The sequence below is a fragment of the Ornithorhynchus anatinus genome, chromosome 7, assembly GCF_004115215.2.
Source record: "Ornithorhynchus anatinus isolate Pmale09 chromosome 7, mOrnAna1.pri.v4, whole genome shotgun sequence".
Lineage (NCBI taxonomy): Eukaryota > Metazoa > Chordata > Mammalia > Monotremata > Ornithorhynchidae > Ornithorhynchus > Ornithorhynchus anatinus.
In genome coordinates this window covers 46,378,232-46,397,536 of record NC_041734.1, presented here as the reverse complement: position 1 = coordinate 46,397,536, position 19,305 = coordinate 46,378,232, and the positions used below count along the sequence as shown (strand labels likewise).

The 19,305-nt window shown below is 41.1% G+C and overlaps 1 protein-coding gene across 2 annotated transcripts in view; it reads right to left on the bottom strand.

The window, feature by feature from the left end:
• CLDN16 (claudin 16) overlaps positions 1–18,727 on the bottom strand; it is a 33,123-nt gene extending 14,396 nt beyond the window's left edge. For both annotated transcript variants that reach the window (XM_039912667.1, XM_029069867.2), the window contains exon 1: positions 18,437–18,727. In XM_039912667.1, the coding sequence (XP_039768601.1) occupies positions 18,437–18,550 (114 nt within the window). In that variant the 5' untranslated portion in view covers positions 18,551–18,727. The remainder of the gene's footprint in view (positions 1–18,436) is intronic.
• Positions 18,728–19,305: the final 578 nt, after the last annotated feature.

Here is a 19,305-nt window from a genome sequence, read left to right as displayed (position 1 = left end):
TGTGTGACTGTGGGCAAGTCACTTAACTTCTCTGTGCCTCGGTTCCCTCATCTGTAAAATGGGGATTAAGACTGTGAGCCCCACGTGGGACAACCTGATTCCTCTGTGTCTACCCCAGTGCTTAGAACAGTGCTCTGCACATAGTAAGCGCTTAACAAATACCAACATTATTATTATTATTAGAATAGGTAGACAGTTTCCCTGGCCACGAGGAATTTACAAACTCAATGTACTTATTGCTGAGGGACACCACTGCATCCCTGGCCCTCCTCCATCTTTGACCTCTACCAAATACATCCGGGAACAACTAGATATTGTTGGGACATTGGCAACAAAACTCAGCTTAGGGGGCAAAACATTCGTTTCCCCATCACAGGCACTTCCTAATCTCAGCACCTACCAACCACTGCACTTTCTCCAGTATACAGTCTCAGTTATATATCTGATTATTAAGTAATAATTGTGACATTTGTTAAACTCTTTCTCTGTGCCAGGCACTGTACTGAGTCTTGAAGTGGATACAAGCAAATTGGGTTAGACACAGTCCCTGTCGCCTATGGGGCTCACAGTCTCAATCCCAATTTTACAGAAGAGGCAACTGAGCCCCAGAGAAGTTGTGACTTTTTCAAGGTAACACAGTAAGCAAGCAGCAGAGCCGGGATTAGAGCCATGACCTTCTGACTTCCAGGTCCATGGTCTATCCACTATGCCACGCTGCTTCTTTTAAGAGTGATCCAGGGTGCTAGTCAGACATTCTTACCACATAGGAAAAGAATGCTTCTTTACCCAAAGAAACCATAAACAATGCCATTTTCAAGGCTATTGATCATTTACCTGCAATGACCATATTTAGAAAAACAATGAGCTCATTAGAGGAAATAAGGAATCTCATTCCATTAGGTATTAATGCTCAGGGCACACTGTTAGATTGCTTGGTATTCACACTCATAGCGATACGTGAGAATAGTGGCTGTAATTAACTAAACTCCTGTGTTAATATAGTACTTACTAGAGACACCCTGAAAGGTGCCTTTGTGCAGGGAAGACAAGGTTAAAAGCCTTTATCACATTAAACATATTTTAGAGTCTGTTTTTTTCCTGATAAATACATTTCCATGGTGAATTCTTCCATGGTTAAGGGGCTGGAATTAATACTATCCACAGGAAAACTTGATAGCGAGGCCCTTGAAATCTGCATTATTAGAACTGTCAATTTTAGAGGAGTACCCCACAGGAAAAAGAACAGCAAAGAATATGAAGAATTGTAATACTGATAGAGAAATCAGCACAGGTGGAAGGTGATGGGGTTGGCCATTTTGAAATCCTTTGTGAAAGAATGAATGGCACAGATCATTTTAAGTAGAACACATTCATGAAATAGTTTATATAGAAATGTATTCATATACATTTATCCAAATATATAAATTTAAACCTATTCATAGTATAAGCTTCCTCTTCATTAGTTATAAAGGCAAGGTAATTCTAAAGGAGGGGTTTGTTTAATAGGAAATTTTCAAATATATTACCTAGATTCTTGAGGTTACTATTAGAGTCAACCAAGGCTTGCTGTGGGGCTCACTGTGAAACTGCATAGTCATAATATCATATATCATAGTTATCTAAACTGTAAGTTCTTTTTAGGCAGGGAACAGGTCTACTAACTCTATTGTACTGTATTCTCCCAAATGCATAGAAAAGTGCTTGGCACACAATAAATGCTCAATAAATGCCACTGATTGATGACGTGACAAGGGCTCCAGAGAGGAAAATTCTCATCCCACTACTCCATACCAACATCTCTGACCCCAAAGACCCTTCCAAACTGGTCCACTGTTCCTGTCAGGAAGCAGGAAAGGCAATGTATCCAGAGCAGAACTCTCTCTCAGAGGGAACTGCTCAGATCAGAGGATCTGTAAAGATGGAGGGAGTACCAGGCCCCTGGCATTACTCCCCACAGTCAGAGGAAGCTCCAGGCAGTGTGGTTTTGTTGGTTCAGAGTCAGGAGTGACTCCTCCAACATCCCCCTTTCCTCCAGCCCTCATATGGTTGAAGGAGATAGTGGTGGTGTGTTTCTTCCCTGAGAAACAGGCCTCAACCCACAGTCTGTACAATATTTACAATCTGGTACATTGTGGGTCTTCACTGATTATCCAGTCACTGTATGCTTTTTCATTAACAAATACCTTGTTCATTTGATTTAAATATTTATGAGTGGGCTTCTCTAAAACTGTTTTTATTCTGCTTCTCCATGCTCTTGCAGACTTCCTGAATTCTTCACAAACATTCCCTCTCTTAAGGTTGTATGGAAGAAGGTATTTTACACACACGCACACACACACACACACACACCCTTGTCTATTCAAAGATAGAGCTATTCACATTGAAATTTCTATTGGTGTGTGAACTAGGCTGATACAACTAGGACACCTTCCATATCAATCTGCAAGAAGCAGCATGGCCTAATGGATAGAGCACAGGTCTGGAATTAAGAAGGAACTGGGTTCTAATCCCTGCTCTGCCACTTGCCTGTGTGACTTTGGACAAGTCACTTAACTTCTCTGTGCTTCAGTTACCTCATTCGTAAAATGGGGATTAAGACTGGGAGCCCCATGTTCAACAGAGACTTTGTCCAATCTGATTAGCTTGTACCTACCACAGAATTTAGAACATTGCTTGACATATAGTAAGCACTTAAATACCATCATTATTATTATTATCTGCAAATAAAAATTGCCCCTTGCACAACTTACACCATTTGTCTTCCTATTGTATGCCTGGCTGTTGTTTCACAAATGTCCACTGCGCTGCCACACCATATAAAATTTTCCTTCTTTGGGTCTATAAATCCTTTCTTCTATCCATGCTGTTTACACTTACCCCCAGTTTAGCTCACTATAGAGTGGCCATGTGGGTATTCTATTTTCATCAGTTTTCTACACATAGCCCACCTGGTGAAGTTGTGATCCTCTCTTAATAATGGTTTGCAGAGATAGTGGCAATGCCAAGCTGGTGGTAATGTTAAACCAGAAGCATACTGAACAAATCAGAACAGACTGAATTCCAGAAAGCAATAATACACTTAAAGGGGGATTGAAACTAACAGGCAAAACTAAGGTTTGTTGAATTCACTTTTCCCACTGAGTTCTTGGCAGAGTAGCCTATGAGAGAGGATACTTCAATGCTTTTTGACTATTGCAATAATTATTTCTTCTTCACAGTAAATAGTCATAATGGATGCAAAAGTCTATTAACATGCTATAAAGATTGCCAAATATTTCTTTCTTTCTGAATGCTTTATCTTTAAATTTGCATAATATCCCCATGCAAAAGCATAACAGACTCCGTTTTTGTTGGCAAATTTTGAATCACTATTGGTGATGTACATCCCTGTGTATAAATAAATAGAGAAGCAGCGTGGCTCAGTGGAAAGAGCCCAGGCTTGGGAGTCAGAGGTCATGAGTTTGAATCCCGGCTCTGCCACTTGTCTGCCACTTGTGACTGTGGGCAAGTCACTTAACTTCTCTGGGCCTCAGTTATCTCATCTGTAAAATGGGGATTAACTGTGAGCCTCACGTGGGACAACCTGATTCCCCTGTATCTACCCCAGTGCTTAGAACAGTGCTCGGCACATAGTAAGCGCTTTACAAATACCAACATTCTGCGTGTATCAGAACTGTAAACTCGCCTTTAGACTGTAAGCTCATTGTATCTATGAGTTCATTCCCAAGCACTTAGTAGAGTGCTCTGCACACAGTAAGCACTCAAATAAAACTGAATGATTGATCCAATTAAAGGAGTGTTCTGATATAATTTAGCGAAGGAATTTCTAAAGCATATGATAGTCATTGAGATGTCAGAAGCTCCTGGGAGAGCAGCAGGATTCTTTCAGGGATGCAAACAGCAAATTATCATTATCCTCTGTTCTTGCACAGCAAGGACCCTGTAGCCATGGGTCCACCTTGCCAATGAGACTCTTTGAGCTGGCTAGAGGAAAGAAAGGTTTGGAGAGGAAAGAAATAGCAGCAGAGGGCAGTCAAGAAGTAGCAGCACCTCTCTCTAGTCTGCCTTAACCAATATGCAGAATTGCCATTTCTGGAACTATCAACTAGGGATGAGGATAATAATGATAATGATGATGATGGCATTTATTAAGTGCTAAACTCTGGGACTGATGCAATATAATCAAAGTGAATAGAATCCTTATGCCATACGGGGCTCATAATTTTAACAGGCAGGTAGAACAGATATGCTAGCCCCCTTTTACAGAACAGGAAGCTGAGCACAGAGAAATTAAATGATGTGCCTAAGTTCACAGACCAGGCAAATGGAGAAGCCAGGAATTATCCCAGGTCCTCTGAATCCCAGTACAGTGTCCTGTCCATTAGGCCACACTGTCTCTCCAGTAATCAGGAATCCTAGGAATTTACAACAGGGTGCTGAGAGGAAGTAATTCTTTTTCTAATAGTTAAGGATGATTTCATAGCAGAAGAAATAGTTCACTCTGATTTAGAAGGTTAGGTCTTCCTGAAAGAATTGTTCAGGTAATTAAAGCCAGAAGACTACTTTCACTGGGAATAACTAAATATGATAATGATGATAACTGAGATTGAAAATATTTGAATAAACATGCTGTGAAAACTTGGCCATTAATTTGGGTGCTTTCATACCTATTAGTACCATGAATAAAATCATTTTAATAGACTTGTAAAATATACTCAGATTGATAAGAACATATGATTTTACTTTGTGTTTGGGCTAGAATGTGAGCACAGTATTATGGAATATTCTTCCAAAAATACAATAATACAACATATATCACAGGAGCAGTTATGCCCATCCTCACCTGTGTGTATGTGCACATTTGCAGAGGCAGTTGCAGGATGAGCTACAGTTTTTCTTGACACAGGGTTCCCTTTCCTGTTCTCCCACTCCCTTTTGCATCACCCTGACTTGATCCCTTTGCTCTTCTCTCCTCCCAGCCCTACAGCACGTATATACATATCTGTAATTTATTTATTTATATTAATATCTGTGTCTCCCACTCTAGACTGTAAGCTTGTTGTGGGCTGGTAGTGTGACTATTTATTGTTGTATTGTACTCTCCCAAGTTCTTAATACAGAGCTCTGCTTACAGTAAGCACTCAATAAATACAACTGAATTGAATGAATTAATTACAAGACTGTAACCCCCATTATATAGCTAGGTCTACTGAGAAATGATATCGTAGAGTTGAGTGTACTGCCATTCAAAAATCAATCTATTGATTAATCAATCATATTTACTGAATGCTTACTGCGTGCAGGGCACTGTACTGAGTAGTTGGGAGAGTATACCACAATATAATAGATGTTCCCTGTCCACAACAAACAGGGTCTAGAGGGGGAGTCAGACACTACTATAAATAAATAAATTACCAAAGGGCAAGTCAGGGCAACACAGAAGGCAGTGAGAAAAGAAGAAAGGAGGGCTTAGAGAAGGCTTTGAAGGTGGGGAGAGTAATTGTCTGTTGCCTATGAAAAGGAAAGGCATTTCAAGCAAGAAACGGGACGTGGGTGAGAGGTCAGTGGTGAGAAAGAAGAGATTGAGATATAATGAGTAGGTTGGCATTAGAGGAGCGAAGTGTGTGGGTTGGGTTGTAGTAGGAGAATTGCTAGGAGAGATAGGAGGGGGCAAGGTGATGGAGTGCTTTAAAGCTGATGGTAAGGAGTTTCTGTTTGATGTAGAGGTGGATGAGCAACCACTGGAAGTTTTTGAGGAATGGAGAAACATGCACTGAATGCTTTTGCACAAAAATGATCTGGGCGACAGTACGGACTGGACTGGGGAGAGAGGAGGCAGGGAGGTTAGGAAGAAGGCTGATACAGAAATCAAGGCAGGATAGGATAAGTGCTTGAATTAGCATGGTAGCACTTTGGATGGAGAGGAAAGGACAGATTTTGGTGATGTGAAGGTTGAAACTGCAGGATTTAGTGATAGATTGACTATATGGGTTGAATGTGACAGAGGGGTCAAGGATAATGCTAAGGTTATGGGCTTGTGAGTTAGAAAGGATTGTGGTGCATTTTATTCCCTTTCTCAAAAATCTCCAATGACTCTATACAACTTTTGCAGTAGTAACAGTATCTATTAAGGGCTCGCTGTGTGCGGAGCATGGTACTAAGCACTGGGAGAGAATGCATGAGTGGGAATTGAATACCATCCCTGTCCCTCAGGAAACTCATTTCACTTATAAAACAGAAGCTTTCTCACCATCAGAATCAAGACTTCCTATCAGCTGACTATTTAATTTTCTCTTTTTTCTTGCTAATTGAATTCCTCATCTTTCCTCCCAAATCCTTTCCTTCCCCTAACTTTGCCCTAACATTTGATGACAATCCCATTCTCTCAGTCTCTGAAGCCCACGACCTTGGCACTAAACCACCATCCTCAGTCAATCATCAATTCCAGTCATTTTTTCCTCCTCAGCATGTCCTCCTCCTCTCCATCCATCTAAATGATCATACTGGAATAGGCACTTGTCATAACCTGATTTGACTTCTGTACCAGCCATCTCATTAGCTTCCCTGTTTCCAATCTCTCTCGTGTCCAGTATATACTTCATTCTGCTGCCCAGATCATTTTTTTCTAAAATATCCTTCTGTGCATATCTTCTTAAGTGCCACAAACCTCTCATGGTTGCCCATCCCTCTCTGCATGGAGCAGAAACTCCTGACCATTGGCTTTAAGGCATTCTACCAGCTTTCTCCCTTCTACTTTTTAATTTTCCTCCCATTACACTCCAAACTACACTCTTCATTCCACTCAAACCAACTTACTCACTTTGTCTCCCTCGTTTCTCACACTATGGACCTCTTTCTCATGCCCTTTCTCTGATTAGGAACCCCCACTCCCCACCTTCAAATCTATGCACCATAGCTTACCCCATTTTCAAAGGCCTTATGAAGTCATATCTCCTCTAGTAGGTCTTCCCTAATTCCTAACCTGCTTACCTTCTATCCTCCTTACTGTCTGTTCAACATGCCTGCACCACCTAGGTATCTGTAGATTCAGAACCTCCCAAAGTACTTATGTACATATCTTACCAACCCTACTGCTTAAGCACTAATTCATGTACATATCTCCTTGTCTTTTTTCATCCCACTTGCCAATTATTTTAGTGTCTTCTAACTCCTGCTAGATGGTATATTCCTTGAGGGCTGGGATCATGCCTACTATCTCTACCACACTCACCCAAGAGCTTAGTACAGTACTTTGCACAAAGTAAGTTTTCAATAAATATGATTGATTAATTTCTACACCCCAGCTCTTCCCAAGCAAAACCTTCTAACTGCCCTATGTTCTCAACTCTCCTGCCCTGGTCCAGTGATTATGTCCTTGAGCATGTGATATTCACTCCACAGCACTTATGTACATATCTATAAATTATATATTATACATTATTTATATTAATGTCTGTCTCCCCTCTAGACTGTAAACTCTTTGTGGGAAGGTAACATATTAACCCACTCTGTTGTTCTGCTCTCTCCCAAGCACTTAGTCAGTACTCTGCACATAGTAACCACTCAATAAATACCAGTGATGATTGATTATGCCTATCCCCCTGTCTTGAATCTCCTCCTTCCTCAGATTTGCCAGATGAACTCCTTCCCTCTGTCAAAGATATCTTGAAAAGTACCCTCTGTAACTTATTTTAATGTTTACCTCTCCCCTACCCCCAGCTAGATTGCATATTCCTTGAGGGCAGGGATGTGTCTTATGATTCTAGTGTAATTTCCTAAGTATGCTTTGCGCACATTAAACACTCAATAAATATAATTGATTGGTCAATTGATCTACCAAGAACATTCCCTAACTATCCCTGTACTTTCCCATCAACCATCTCAGCACTCATTTATCTACCCTTTTTCCATTTTTATGTATTTATGTGTAGCTCATTTTACATTCACTTAGGTCTAATCATATACATTCTCTCACTCATCTAAGGTATAGTTCTCCCACACAGAAGTCAGGGATAATCTTTAGATCTTTTGAATATGTCCAGTGTAAAGGTTTGCACACAGAAGGTGTGCAATAAGTACTGTTGATTGACATCTGGTTTCAAAGCCTTTCTTCCCTCCTTCCTTTCCTTCCCTATGCTTTCTCCTAAGAGAAAAATAATTAGCACTTAGTAGCAACAATTTAATATACAATAACCCACTTAATCAAAATTAAATACCAATATAACAAGGGAAGCCAGGGCATAATAACAGAATCAATCTCTAAATTGCAAGGTCAAAATCAGCTAACAGGCCTGCTAGTTTGATGTCTTTTGCTCAACTCATGTTTGAAGGGTTGAAGCATATTTTTGTAGAGCATTTTCCTACAGGTGTCCTTTTGGATTCAAATCTCTGCAGAACAAACTTACCTTATTGACTTGTATTTTTAACACTTACTTTGTGCCAAATAATAATAGTAATAGTAATAATTGTGGTTTTTGTTAAGTATTTACTATGTGTCAGGCACTGTACTAAGTGCAGGCATGGATATGAGCAAATCGGGGTGGACACAGTCCCTATGCCATATGGGGCTCACAGTTTCAATCCCCATTATATAGATGAGGCAACTGAGTCACAGAGAAGTGAAGAGACTTGCCCGAGGTCACACAGAAGACAAGTGGTGGAGCCAGAATTAGAACCCATGAACTTCTGACTCCCAGGCCTGTGCCCTATCCACTGCACCATGCCTATGATGGTGAAGTTTCCCCTGTGCAGTCTGGAACACTAATTTTGGAGTTGAGAGGCATTTTTATTTTTTGTACTTTTTAAGTGCTTACTTTGTTTGGGCCAAGCACTGCACTAAGCTCTGGGATAAGGTACAAGATAATCAAGTTGGACACAGTCCTTTGTCCCATATGGAGTTTCCAGTCTAAGTAATAGGGAGTAGGATTTAATTCCCATTTTGCAGGTGAGGAAACTGAGGATAATGAAGTTAAGTGACTTTCCCTAGGTCACAGAGCAGAAAAGTGGCAGAGCTGGGATTAGAACCCAGGTCTTCTGACTCCCAGGCCTGACTCTCTCTACTACTGCTACTACTAATAATAATTATGGCACTTGTTAAGCACCTACTGTGTGCCAAGCACTGTTCTAAAAGCTTTGGGGTAGATACAAGGTAGTCAGGTTGGACACAAACTCCTGTCCCAAATAGGACTCACAGACTTAATTGTCATTTTACAGATGAGGTAACTGAGACACAAAGAAGTGAGACACAAGGTCACACAGCAGACATGTGGTGGGGTTGGAATTAGAACCCATGACCTTCTGATTTCCAGGCTCTATCCACTAAGGCACACTGCTCCTGAAGAACTCTGACCTGAGCAACTCTACCAGACTGACAGTACTACATTTCTGATATTGCTAGTTCCTGTCTTACACTACAGTCTCACTCTGCTGTTACCTCATGGGTTTCTGGACAGTCCTTAGGCCCAGGCTGGCTGCTGTTGGAAAGAGAGGAAACAGCACCCAACTACCAGTACCTTGAGAAGGTAATGGTCATTCAGATGAAGTCCTAGGAATCATGTAGGATGGAACAATCCCAAAGGAATACAAAAACCTAAACATCCCACTTACTCTGTAGACTTTTCAATCGTTGTTTGACTAATGAGTCAGATATTGTTTGGAACTTGACAGGTTCCATACCTCACATGCTGCCTTCCCTTACTGGCCCTCTACATCTGCTGGAAATTCTACAAATAAGAATGTTCTCAACCCACCTTAAGGAGGGAGCAAGAGCATGAAATGAAGGCAGTGCAAGAAACTGAATGCTGTAATTCACACAACCCATCCCTTATAATAAACGTCCCATTTCTCTACCTCATTTCATTTTGTGACTAGGAGTAGTATTAAAAATTAAATAAAATACATAATGGCATTTGGTCAGTGCTTACTATGTACCAATTATTGTACTTAGTGCTGGTAGGTACAAGGTAATCTGGATCCAGGCCCTGCCTCATATGAGGCTCACAAGCTAAATATGAGGGAAAATGGGCATTGAATGCCTATTTTACAGCTGAGGAAACAGAGACACAGAAAAGTTAAGTGACTTGTCCAAGACCACATAGCAGGCAAGTAGCAGGGCTGGGATTAGAACCCAGGTCCTCTGTCTCCCTGGGTTATGCTCTTTCTACTATGCCAAGCTGTAGTAGAGATAATGATATTTATTAGGCACTTACTGTGTGCAGAGCTCAGTACTAAATGGTGGGAAAGAATATACAGGTGGTCCCTTTCCTTAGCGGGTTCCAAGTCTAATGTCTATGGGTAAACAGGCTTTCATATTTGCTTTGATTGTTTTGGTCATCTCTCTGGTCTATCTACTGAAGGTGAGGACCATCTGTGGTTTCTAAGTACCTCAGGTACTCTGTAGTCTGAGATTGTCATAAAATGCTTGTTAACTTACTGACAAGCTCATATATAATCAGAAGACTGAGTCTTGATAGTGGTTGTTTTCTCTGGAAATCAAAGTAATTCTTCCTTTCAGTTAGGTGAGTGTAAGTAAAATGCTCTCTGGGTCACAGAGGGAGGAAAATCCTTCTCCTATATTCAACCCTGGTTCTCTCCTTAAGTTGGCTTTGTAACTTGTAATAGTTGTAGTAATGGTAAGTATCAAGTGTCTCCTGAGTGCAATGATCTGTACTAAGTGCGTGAGAAAAAGATTCAGAGGAGCAAAAGAAAATCCCTGCTCAAGAGGAGTTTACAGTCTAAAGGACTGTAATGTAACTTTCATTGCAGTCTAATGAAAGAACTTCCAACTGGTGACCTAGATCCCTTTACATCTTAAAGCACAGGTGGTGTATGGTGAATTCAGAAAAGCATGAAGCAGCATGGCCTAGTTGATAAGAGCACTGGCCTAGAGAACCTATCAATCATATTTATTGAGCATTTACTGTGTGCAGAGCACTGTACTAAGTGTTGTGTGGCTGAGGAGCGATGAAAAAAAAGAGAACAAATCCAAATGCAAGGGAGGTGCAGAAGGGAGTGGGAGAAGATGAAATGAGGGCTTAATGAGGAATGGCCTTTTGGAGATGTGTCTAACAGATATGAAGAGGGAGGGTGTTCCAGGCTGGCAACAGGACATGGGAGAGATATCAGTGATGAGTTAGATGAGATCAAGATACAGTGAGGAAATTAGCATTAGAGGAGCAAAGTGTGTGTGTGCTGGGTGTAGTGGGAGAGCAGTGGGGTGAGGTAGGAAAGACAAGGTGATTGAGTGCTTTTAAGATGATGGTAAGGAGTTTCAATTTGAACCTGGATTCTAATCCCAGCTCTGCCACTTGTCTACTGTGTGACCTTGGGCAAGTCGCTTAACTTCTCTGTGCCTCAGCTGTCTCAACTGCAAAATGGAGATTAAGACTGAAACCCCTATGAAGGACAGGGACTGTGCCCACCCTGATTATCTGTGTCTTAGTACCGTGCCTACCACATAGTAAGAGTTTAACAAATACCATAAAAAAAAACCAGGGTGGCCTAAAGGTACGAGCAGAGAACCTGGAGTCAGGAGGTCTGGGTTCTAATCTCAGTCCCACCACTTGCCTATGTGGCCTTGGGCAAGTCACTTACCTTCTCTGTGCCTCCATTTCTTCATCTGTAAAGTGGTAATTAAATAGCTCTTCTCCCTCATCCTTAGACTATGGGCCCCATATGGGAGAGGAACGGTGTTCAATTTGATTATCCTGTATCTACCCCAGTGCTTAGTAGGGTGCTTGGTACACAGTGAGTACTTAAACACCACAGTTAAATTAAATATTAAGATAGCTGTATATGATTTGCTCTACCAAGTAGGCCAGAGTGATGAATTAGCTACTGGTAGGCTTGAACACAGGGAGACTTTCTCCCCCAGGTCTTCTGTCAGCCACTCTTCCTTCCTATTACCAATGGGGGTGTTTTGTGGTCAAAGGGAATGTGTCTGTTGTATTTTTATATTGTACTCTCCCAAGTGCTTAGAACAGGGCTCTGCACACAGTAAGCACTCAATAAAACAATTGATAGGTAAATAAGGAAAGATAGGCTGCAGAGAGGAGTCTTGTTGGTTTATCCTTTCTTCTAGTATAAAGAAAATTTCATAGCCCAGGGCTGGGTACCAAAATTCTTTCACAAACCCAGTAACCAGTTATAGTGGGGTTTACTTAAGTTCCATTGAAGTTAATTAATAAAGCTAATTAATTATTAATGAATAATTAATGAAATGAAGCTAACTAATTTCTAGACTGTGAGCCCGTTGTTGGGTAGGGATTGTCTCTATTTGCTGCTGAATTGTACTTTCCAAGAGCTTAGTACAGTGCTCTGCACATAGAGATTGAATGAATGAATTTTTAGGCATCTCATTTATTCATTCATTAAATCAATCGTATTTATTGAGTGCTTACTGTGTGCACAGCACTGTATTAAGTGCTTACACCTCTGTCACCAGAAAAGCTGGACCTTCCTACTCAGGAGTCATGAAGATGATCTGTGCTTACTCTCTATGCATAAGTTGTGTCTAGAGAACACCAAATTAATGTTTGGGAAAGTAATAAACATATGCCTTCAAGGCATAGATGACAGTGTTTTCACAAAGGAACCAGATCCATCCTTTAATCAAAGGCTTTGTTTTAAATACACTGAATTGAGGGAAATTCTCCAACCCAAATAATGTGAATCTTCGCATGTAAAGGATGAATGATCTAACAGATGACAAACACAAATGCTCAGGACTTTGTCTGGGGTTAAAGATAAATGTTTTAAATCAGAGGATCCTCGTATTGAAATCAATCTATCCATCAATCAATGGTATTTACTGAATACTTACTATGTGCAGAGGACTATACTAAGTGCTTGGGAGAGTATAATGCAACAGAATAATCATAATAATAATAATGTTGGTATTTGTTAAGCGCTTACTATGTGCAGAGCACTGTTCTAAGCGCTGGGTTAGACATAGGGGAATCAGGTTGTCCCACATGGGGCTCACGGTCTTAATCCCCATTTTACAGATGAGGTAACTGAGGCCCAGAGAAGTTAAGTGATTTGCCCACAGTCACACCGCTGACAAGTGGCAGAGCTGGGATTCGAACTCATGACCTCTGACTCCAAAGCCCGTGCTCTTTCCACTGAGCCACGCTGCTTATCCACAGTGAGCTTTCAACCTAGAGAAACTGTCTGAAACTAAGTTTCCATCCATACACAGCGCGGGCTCACATCCCATCATCTATAAACTCATTCTCCAGACTGTAAACTCGCTGTGGGGAGGGATCGTGATCATGTCTATCAAATCTGTAATACTGTACTCTCCAAATCACTTAGTACGGTGCTCTGCACACTGTAAGTGCTCAATAAATATGACTAATTGATCAATATGATTGATTTCCTCTCAATTCTGGAGACAAGCAACAGGTGAGGAGAAGGAAAATGTTTGGGATCAAACGAAATGGTTCACAACCCAGCACATCTTGGATTTCCTCTCAGTCGGGAGATAAGCAATAGCTGAGGAGGAGGAAAATGTTTGGGATCAAACAAAATGGTTCACAACTCAGCACATCTTGTATTTCCTCTCAGTCTGGAAACAAGCAGTAGCTGAGGAGGAGGAAAATGTTTGGATCAAACAATATGGTTCCAAATGAGAAAAGACAGGTGTGATAGAACTCATTCCTCCATGCCAATCTGAATCACCACAGTCCAAGCAGTATGATTTCCTTTTTGCTCAGGGAACATTAGGCCTCGTGGAATAATGGAAATTTTGATGAAAGTCAAACACTAAATCCTCACCTAAAGTCCAAAACAATAACTCGAGAGCCCCTAAACTGAGAAGTAAAAGACAGTTCCCTGCAGCAGGAAGGCAAATAAGGGTGAGGAGTTAGAACTTTGAACTTTAGTAGTTTGTTTCAGACTTTTCTTTCATTGATGATTTGAATTTAATAGTATGGGAGTCTTCCACTGCTCTTCAGAGATGTAATTTATTAGACTAAAAGTTGTGTGTCACTCCTTCCCCTATAAGCAGCCGCTGGTGCAAAAGTATCAAATCTTACATACGGCACCATGTTGTTGGCAAAAAAGGGGTCATACTGTCACAACTGTCCTCCTTCAATCTTTATCAGTGCACTTATGGTATCCTGAGGGTAATAATAATAGTAATAATAATGAGTGTGGCATTTGTTAAGCACTTACTATGTGCCATGTACTGTATTAAGCACTGGAGTAGACACAAAATCATCAGCTTGAAAAAGGTACCTCTCTCACATGGGACTCACAGCCTAAAGTGGGAGAAAGAACATGTTTTGAATCCCCAGTGTACAGATGCTTGCCGCTCCACATAGACTGAAAGCTCCTTAAGGACAGGAATCATATATACCAACTCTATTGTATTATACTTTCCCAAGTTTTTTAGTACAGTACTGTGGACACAGTAAGTACTCCATAAATATCATTGATGGATTCTTGACCTACTATTAAATTGTATTCTCCCAAGCACTTGGAGCAGAGTGTTGCATACCATAAGCTTTCCATAAATACAACCGATTGATAATTGATTGATTAAATAATAATAAATAATGGTGGTTAAATAAAAACACAATTATTAATAATAACACTTGTCCTATCCCCTTTGATTACTTCATTAGTCTTCTTGCTGGCCTCCCTGCCTCCTCTCTCTCCCCAGTCCAGTTCATACTTCAGTCTGTGGCCCAGATCATTTTCCTAAAAAAGAACATTCACTCCATGTTTCCCTTCTCCTCAAGAAGCTCCAGGGGTTGCCCATCCACCTCCATATCAAACAGAAAGTCCTTATCATTGAATGCTTTAAAGCCAATCACCTCATCCTTGCTGATTCCCTGATATAACCCAGGCTGCACACTTCACTCCTCTACTGCTAACCTACACACTCTACCTCAATTGATCTCATCTATCTTGCTGCTCACCCCTCGCCCATATCCTGCCTCTGGTCTGGAACTCCCTTCCTTTTATATCTGACAGACCATCACTCTCCCCACTCTCAAAGCTTATTAAAATCACATTTTCTCCAAGAGGCCTTCCAGACTAAGCCCTCATTTCCTCTACTCTCTCTCCCTTCTGCATCACCTTCGCACTTGGATATGCACCCTTTATTCACCCCACCCTCACCCCCACAGCACTTATGTACATGTCCTAATTTATTTATTTATATTAATGACCACCTCCCCCTATATACTATAAGCTCCTTGTGGGTGGGGGATATGTCTACCAACTCTCTTTCATTGTACTCTCCCTAATGCTTAGTATGGTAGAGAAGCAGTGTCGCTCAGTGGAAAGAGCACAGGTTTGGGAGTCCGAGGTGATGGGTTCAAATCCCGGCTCTGCCACTTGTCAGCTGTGTGACTGTGGGCAAGTCATTTAACTTATCTGTGCCTCAGTTACCTCATCTGTAAAATGGGGATTAAGACTGTGAGCCTCACGTGGGACACGCTGATTACCCTGTATCTCCCCCAGAGCTTAGAACAGTGCTCTGCACATAGTAAGTGCTTAACAAATACAAATACCAACATTAATCATTTGACTGATTGATTGATCAATTCCCATTTCAAGGACCACCACAGAGCTGGCCGGATTTCAGATCTGGACAGTTCTCTGAACACCTGACGGTATCTCAGGGGGAGTTAGACCGGTCCCAGTCCCATGTATGGTACCCAAACAGGAAGTTGCCCACATCTCAGGGTCATTCATGACATAGGCAAAATCCCAAAGGCCATTTCAGTCAACTACAAAAGTCCCTGTTGGTCCCAGGAGTCCCCAAACTGCTTTGGGGTTCAGAGGTGTCAATGGGGTTTTCTGACAGCAGGGCCAGACCTAGCCTGATAGAACTACACTAATGCAGTTATGTGACAAAGTGCCAGTGTCAGCATCTTGTCAGGCTGTGCTGCCTGATTTAAGCCATGTTTATACAGCATCCTTCTTCTAAACAGCACAGAGAGCTTTTATAGACATTTGTTGCATTAACCTTGGCCTAATGCTCATGTAAAGTGGCTAGTCATTTGTCCTATTGTAGGGAAGGAGAATAAGAGAGAGTTACAGGACTCCCTCAGTAATTTACTGGAGGAGCTTGGAATAATGCCTAAGATTCTTGTTACCTTTGCCAAGTATGCCACTTTCTTGTTGTAACCTGCACCTGCAAGTCTTATTAGCTTGAAATTGTAGAGCTCTTTTCCCATGCTGAAACTTTGGAAATAGCTACTTGTCTATATGCCCAAGGTGAGTAATAAAGAATGTCCTATTTTCTTCATTTTCCCCTATGTTCTTCTGTGGGGTCACGCATTTGTGTGGGCTTGTACACTTGTGCAATATTTACCATCCGGCATTTACACATTTTAAACTTTCCTTCAGTAGGTTTAACTTGCTTTTACTACATTATCTTGTTAATGTAGTAATTGAATTGTTTTAAGCAGGTGTGTCTTCAGCTAAGCTTAGACACAATCAATTGATCAATCATATTTATGGAGCATTTACTGTGTACAGAGCACTGTACTATACACTTGGGAGAGTACAGTGGTAAGAGGGTTGGCGGACTTGTTCCCTATCCACGAGGAGCAAATAAATTTCAGTGAAAAAGTTTGAGTTCTGAAATTGAGTTTTTATATAATTGATACATTGTCAGGCAGATTATTTTCAGCCAAGGCCCATGCTTGTTGTTCCAAGTTAAAGGGAATTCAAATATATTATGTTATATTATGTACATGTATATATAGGTATGCATTGTTCCTTTCCCTCTGGAAACTAAATGATTAAACCCTAACTCAAAAACATCTCAATACCGCCTATAGTACTTGGTAAAATTATTACTAGGCTTTCACTCTGAAGGTTAAGCTCATATAGAAAGAGGTGTCACCTAACCATTCTCCTGTAACTGGGACAAGCTCTCCCCATGCATGGTATTTCTATATGATAGAAAACTAAAAGTGAAACAGAAAGGGATAAAATAAAAAATAGAAAATGTTCTTGAAATGCAATTAAAAGAGGAGAAAAAATATGCAGCATTGAACTGAGTTGTTCAATGATCCAAGATGGGGAAAAATGCATAAACCTGCAATTCTTTCCACTTTTTTTTTCTTTGCGAGTCGGTTGCAAAGAATATTAGAGGATAAACAAACTGCTTGGGTTCTCACTTGCTCTCCCCATGGAAGTTATCCTACAGTGCTTGGTAGGCACAAGGTTCTGTGTAGTGCAGCCTTCACTGTTAGAGACAGTTCCTACTCTAATAATAATAATTATTATTATGGTATTAGTTAAGCACTTACTACGTGCCAAGAACTGTACTAAGTGCTGGGATAGTTACAAGGTAATCAGGTTGTCCCACGTGGGGTCATAGTTTTAATCCCCATTTTACAGATGAGGTAACTGAGGCACAGAGGAGTTAAGTGGCTTGCCCAAGGTCACACAGCAGACAAGTGGCAGAGCCGGGATTATAACCCACATCCTCTGACTCCCAAGCCTCTGCCCTTTCTACTGAGCCAGACAACTTTTATCAAGCTCACTTTTCAATATTCCTGAAGCAACCAGGGGGTTTTCAAGATCCAGTACAACTTTGTAGTGTACTTTGATGATACTCCTAATAAAATAATAATAATGACAGTCATATTTACTAAGCTCTTTATGGGCAGGAAGTGTGTCTGCTAAATATGTTGTATTCTCCTAAGCATTTAGTACAGTACTCTACACATAGTAAGTGCTCAATAAATGCCAGATTGATTGAACAATTATAATGTAATAATGTTGGTATTTGTTAAGCGCTTACTATGTGCCGAGCACTGTTCTAAGCGCTGGGGTAGACACAGGGGAATCAGGTTGTCCCACGTGGGGCTCACAGTCTTAATCCCCATTTTACAGATGAGGGAACTGAGGCAGCGAGAAGTTAAGTGACTTGCCCAAAGTCACACAGCTGGCAAGTGGCAGAGCTGGGGTTCGAATGTGCCAAACTCAATGCTAAACACTGGGGTAGATAAAATACAATCAAGATCAGACACATTCTTTATCTCACATGGGGCACAGAGTCTAAATGGGAGGGGAAATAGGCACTCAATCCCCAGTTTTCAGGTGAGGAAATAGATGGCATAGCAGGCAAAAAACAGAACCAGGATTAGTTAAAAAGCAAAAGTTTAGCAAACTCAAATCTGACCTCCGCGAATACAGTGACAAGACTGGTGGTCCAGAGCAGCTGTCTCTTAAAGAAAGGCATTGTTTAACCCCAATCTGGGATCAGCCTGCTGGTCTGTGTTAGAAAAACTAAGAACTTTCACTCTGATTTTGAGCATGTCCCTAGGGACACTTTGTTGCTTTCAGGATCCTCTCAGCACAGGTTATCCCACTATTCTCATGAAGCTAACAATAACAGGAAGAGGGGATTTATAAAACACTCCTTCATTCAGAGTTGGCAGGTGGAAAGATGTAGCCCCTTTCTTACCTCCAGTGAGTCGTCAGCGTTCACCATCCAACAGTCAGTCCAGGTGGCCACTACTAAAAACCCAGTTGAGAAAAATGCCAAAAAGCAACCAGCATATTGGAGAAAATCCCTCATGCTGGCTGTTGACCAATCTCTCCAAGAGGAGCATATGAGCAACACAATCCAGATCTGGGTCCAAGGAGCCCAGATAATCCCAGCAATTGTCAGTGTTTCAGCAGTCAGATGTGTGAATTGGAGTATTTCATCTTCCCTCCCAACTACCACATGAATCTTAAGGTTGCTGTAAGAATTATTCACACTGGCTGAAACCAACAGAGAGGTCTAAGAGGTCATTCGTCTAAGCAACCAGCAGCCAATCAAAAAGCCAGTTAAAAAAAACTCATTAGGGTTTGATTGGGGAATGAAAAGGCACTCCAGATGATCATACAGCCTACCTAGGCAGCAGGCTAATAACCCACCTGGAAGAGGACCACTAGAACTAAGAGCTTGGAGAGGAAGGAGGCCCTCTCTAAATTGCAGAGTATATACTGAACTGCAAAGGGCTTCAGAGTTGTTCTCTCCTTTAGTCAGGGGATTTCATGGTTAGTACTTTGCACGTAAGTACTCAATAAATACACCTGAATGAATGAATGAGTGGTTGAGCACAGTTCTGTTATTTAGAACTTTCAGGCGGCAACAGAAATGGACAGTGTCTACATCTTCAGTGGAAAATGGGCTGAACAAATCCTGAGGTGTTTCTCTCTATGTGAAATGATGTATTTTTGTGTCTGCCTCCCCCTCCAGATAAAAAGCTCCTTGCTAACAGGGATTGCATCTATTAATGATATTGTACTCTCTCAAATACTTAGTATAGTGCTCTGCACAGAGTA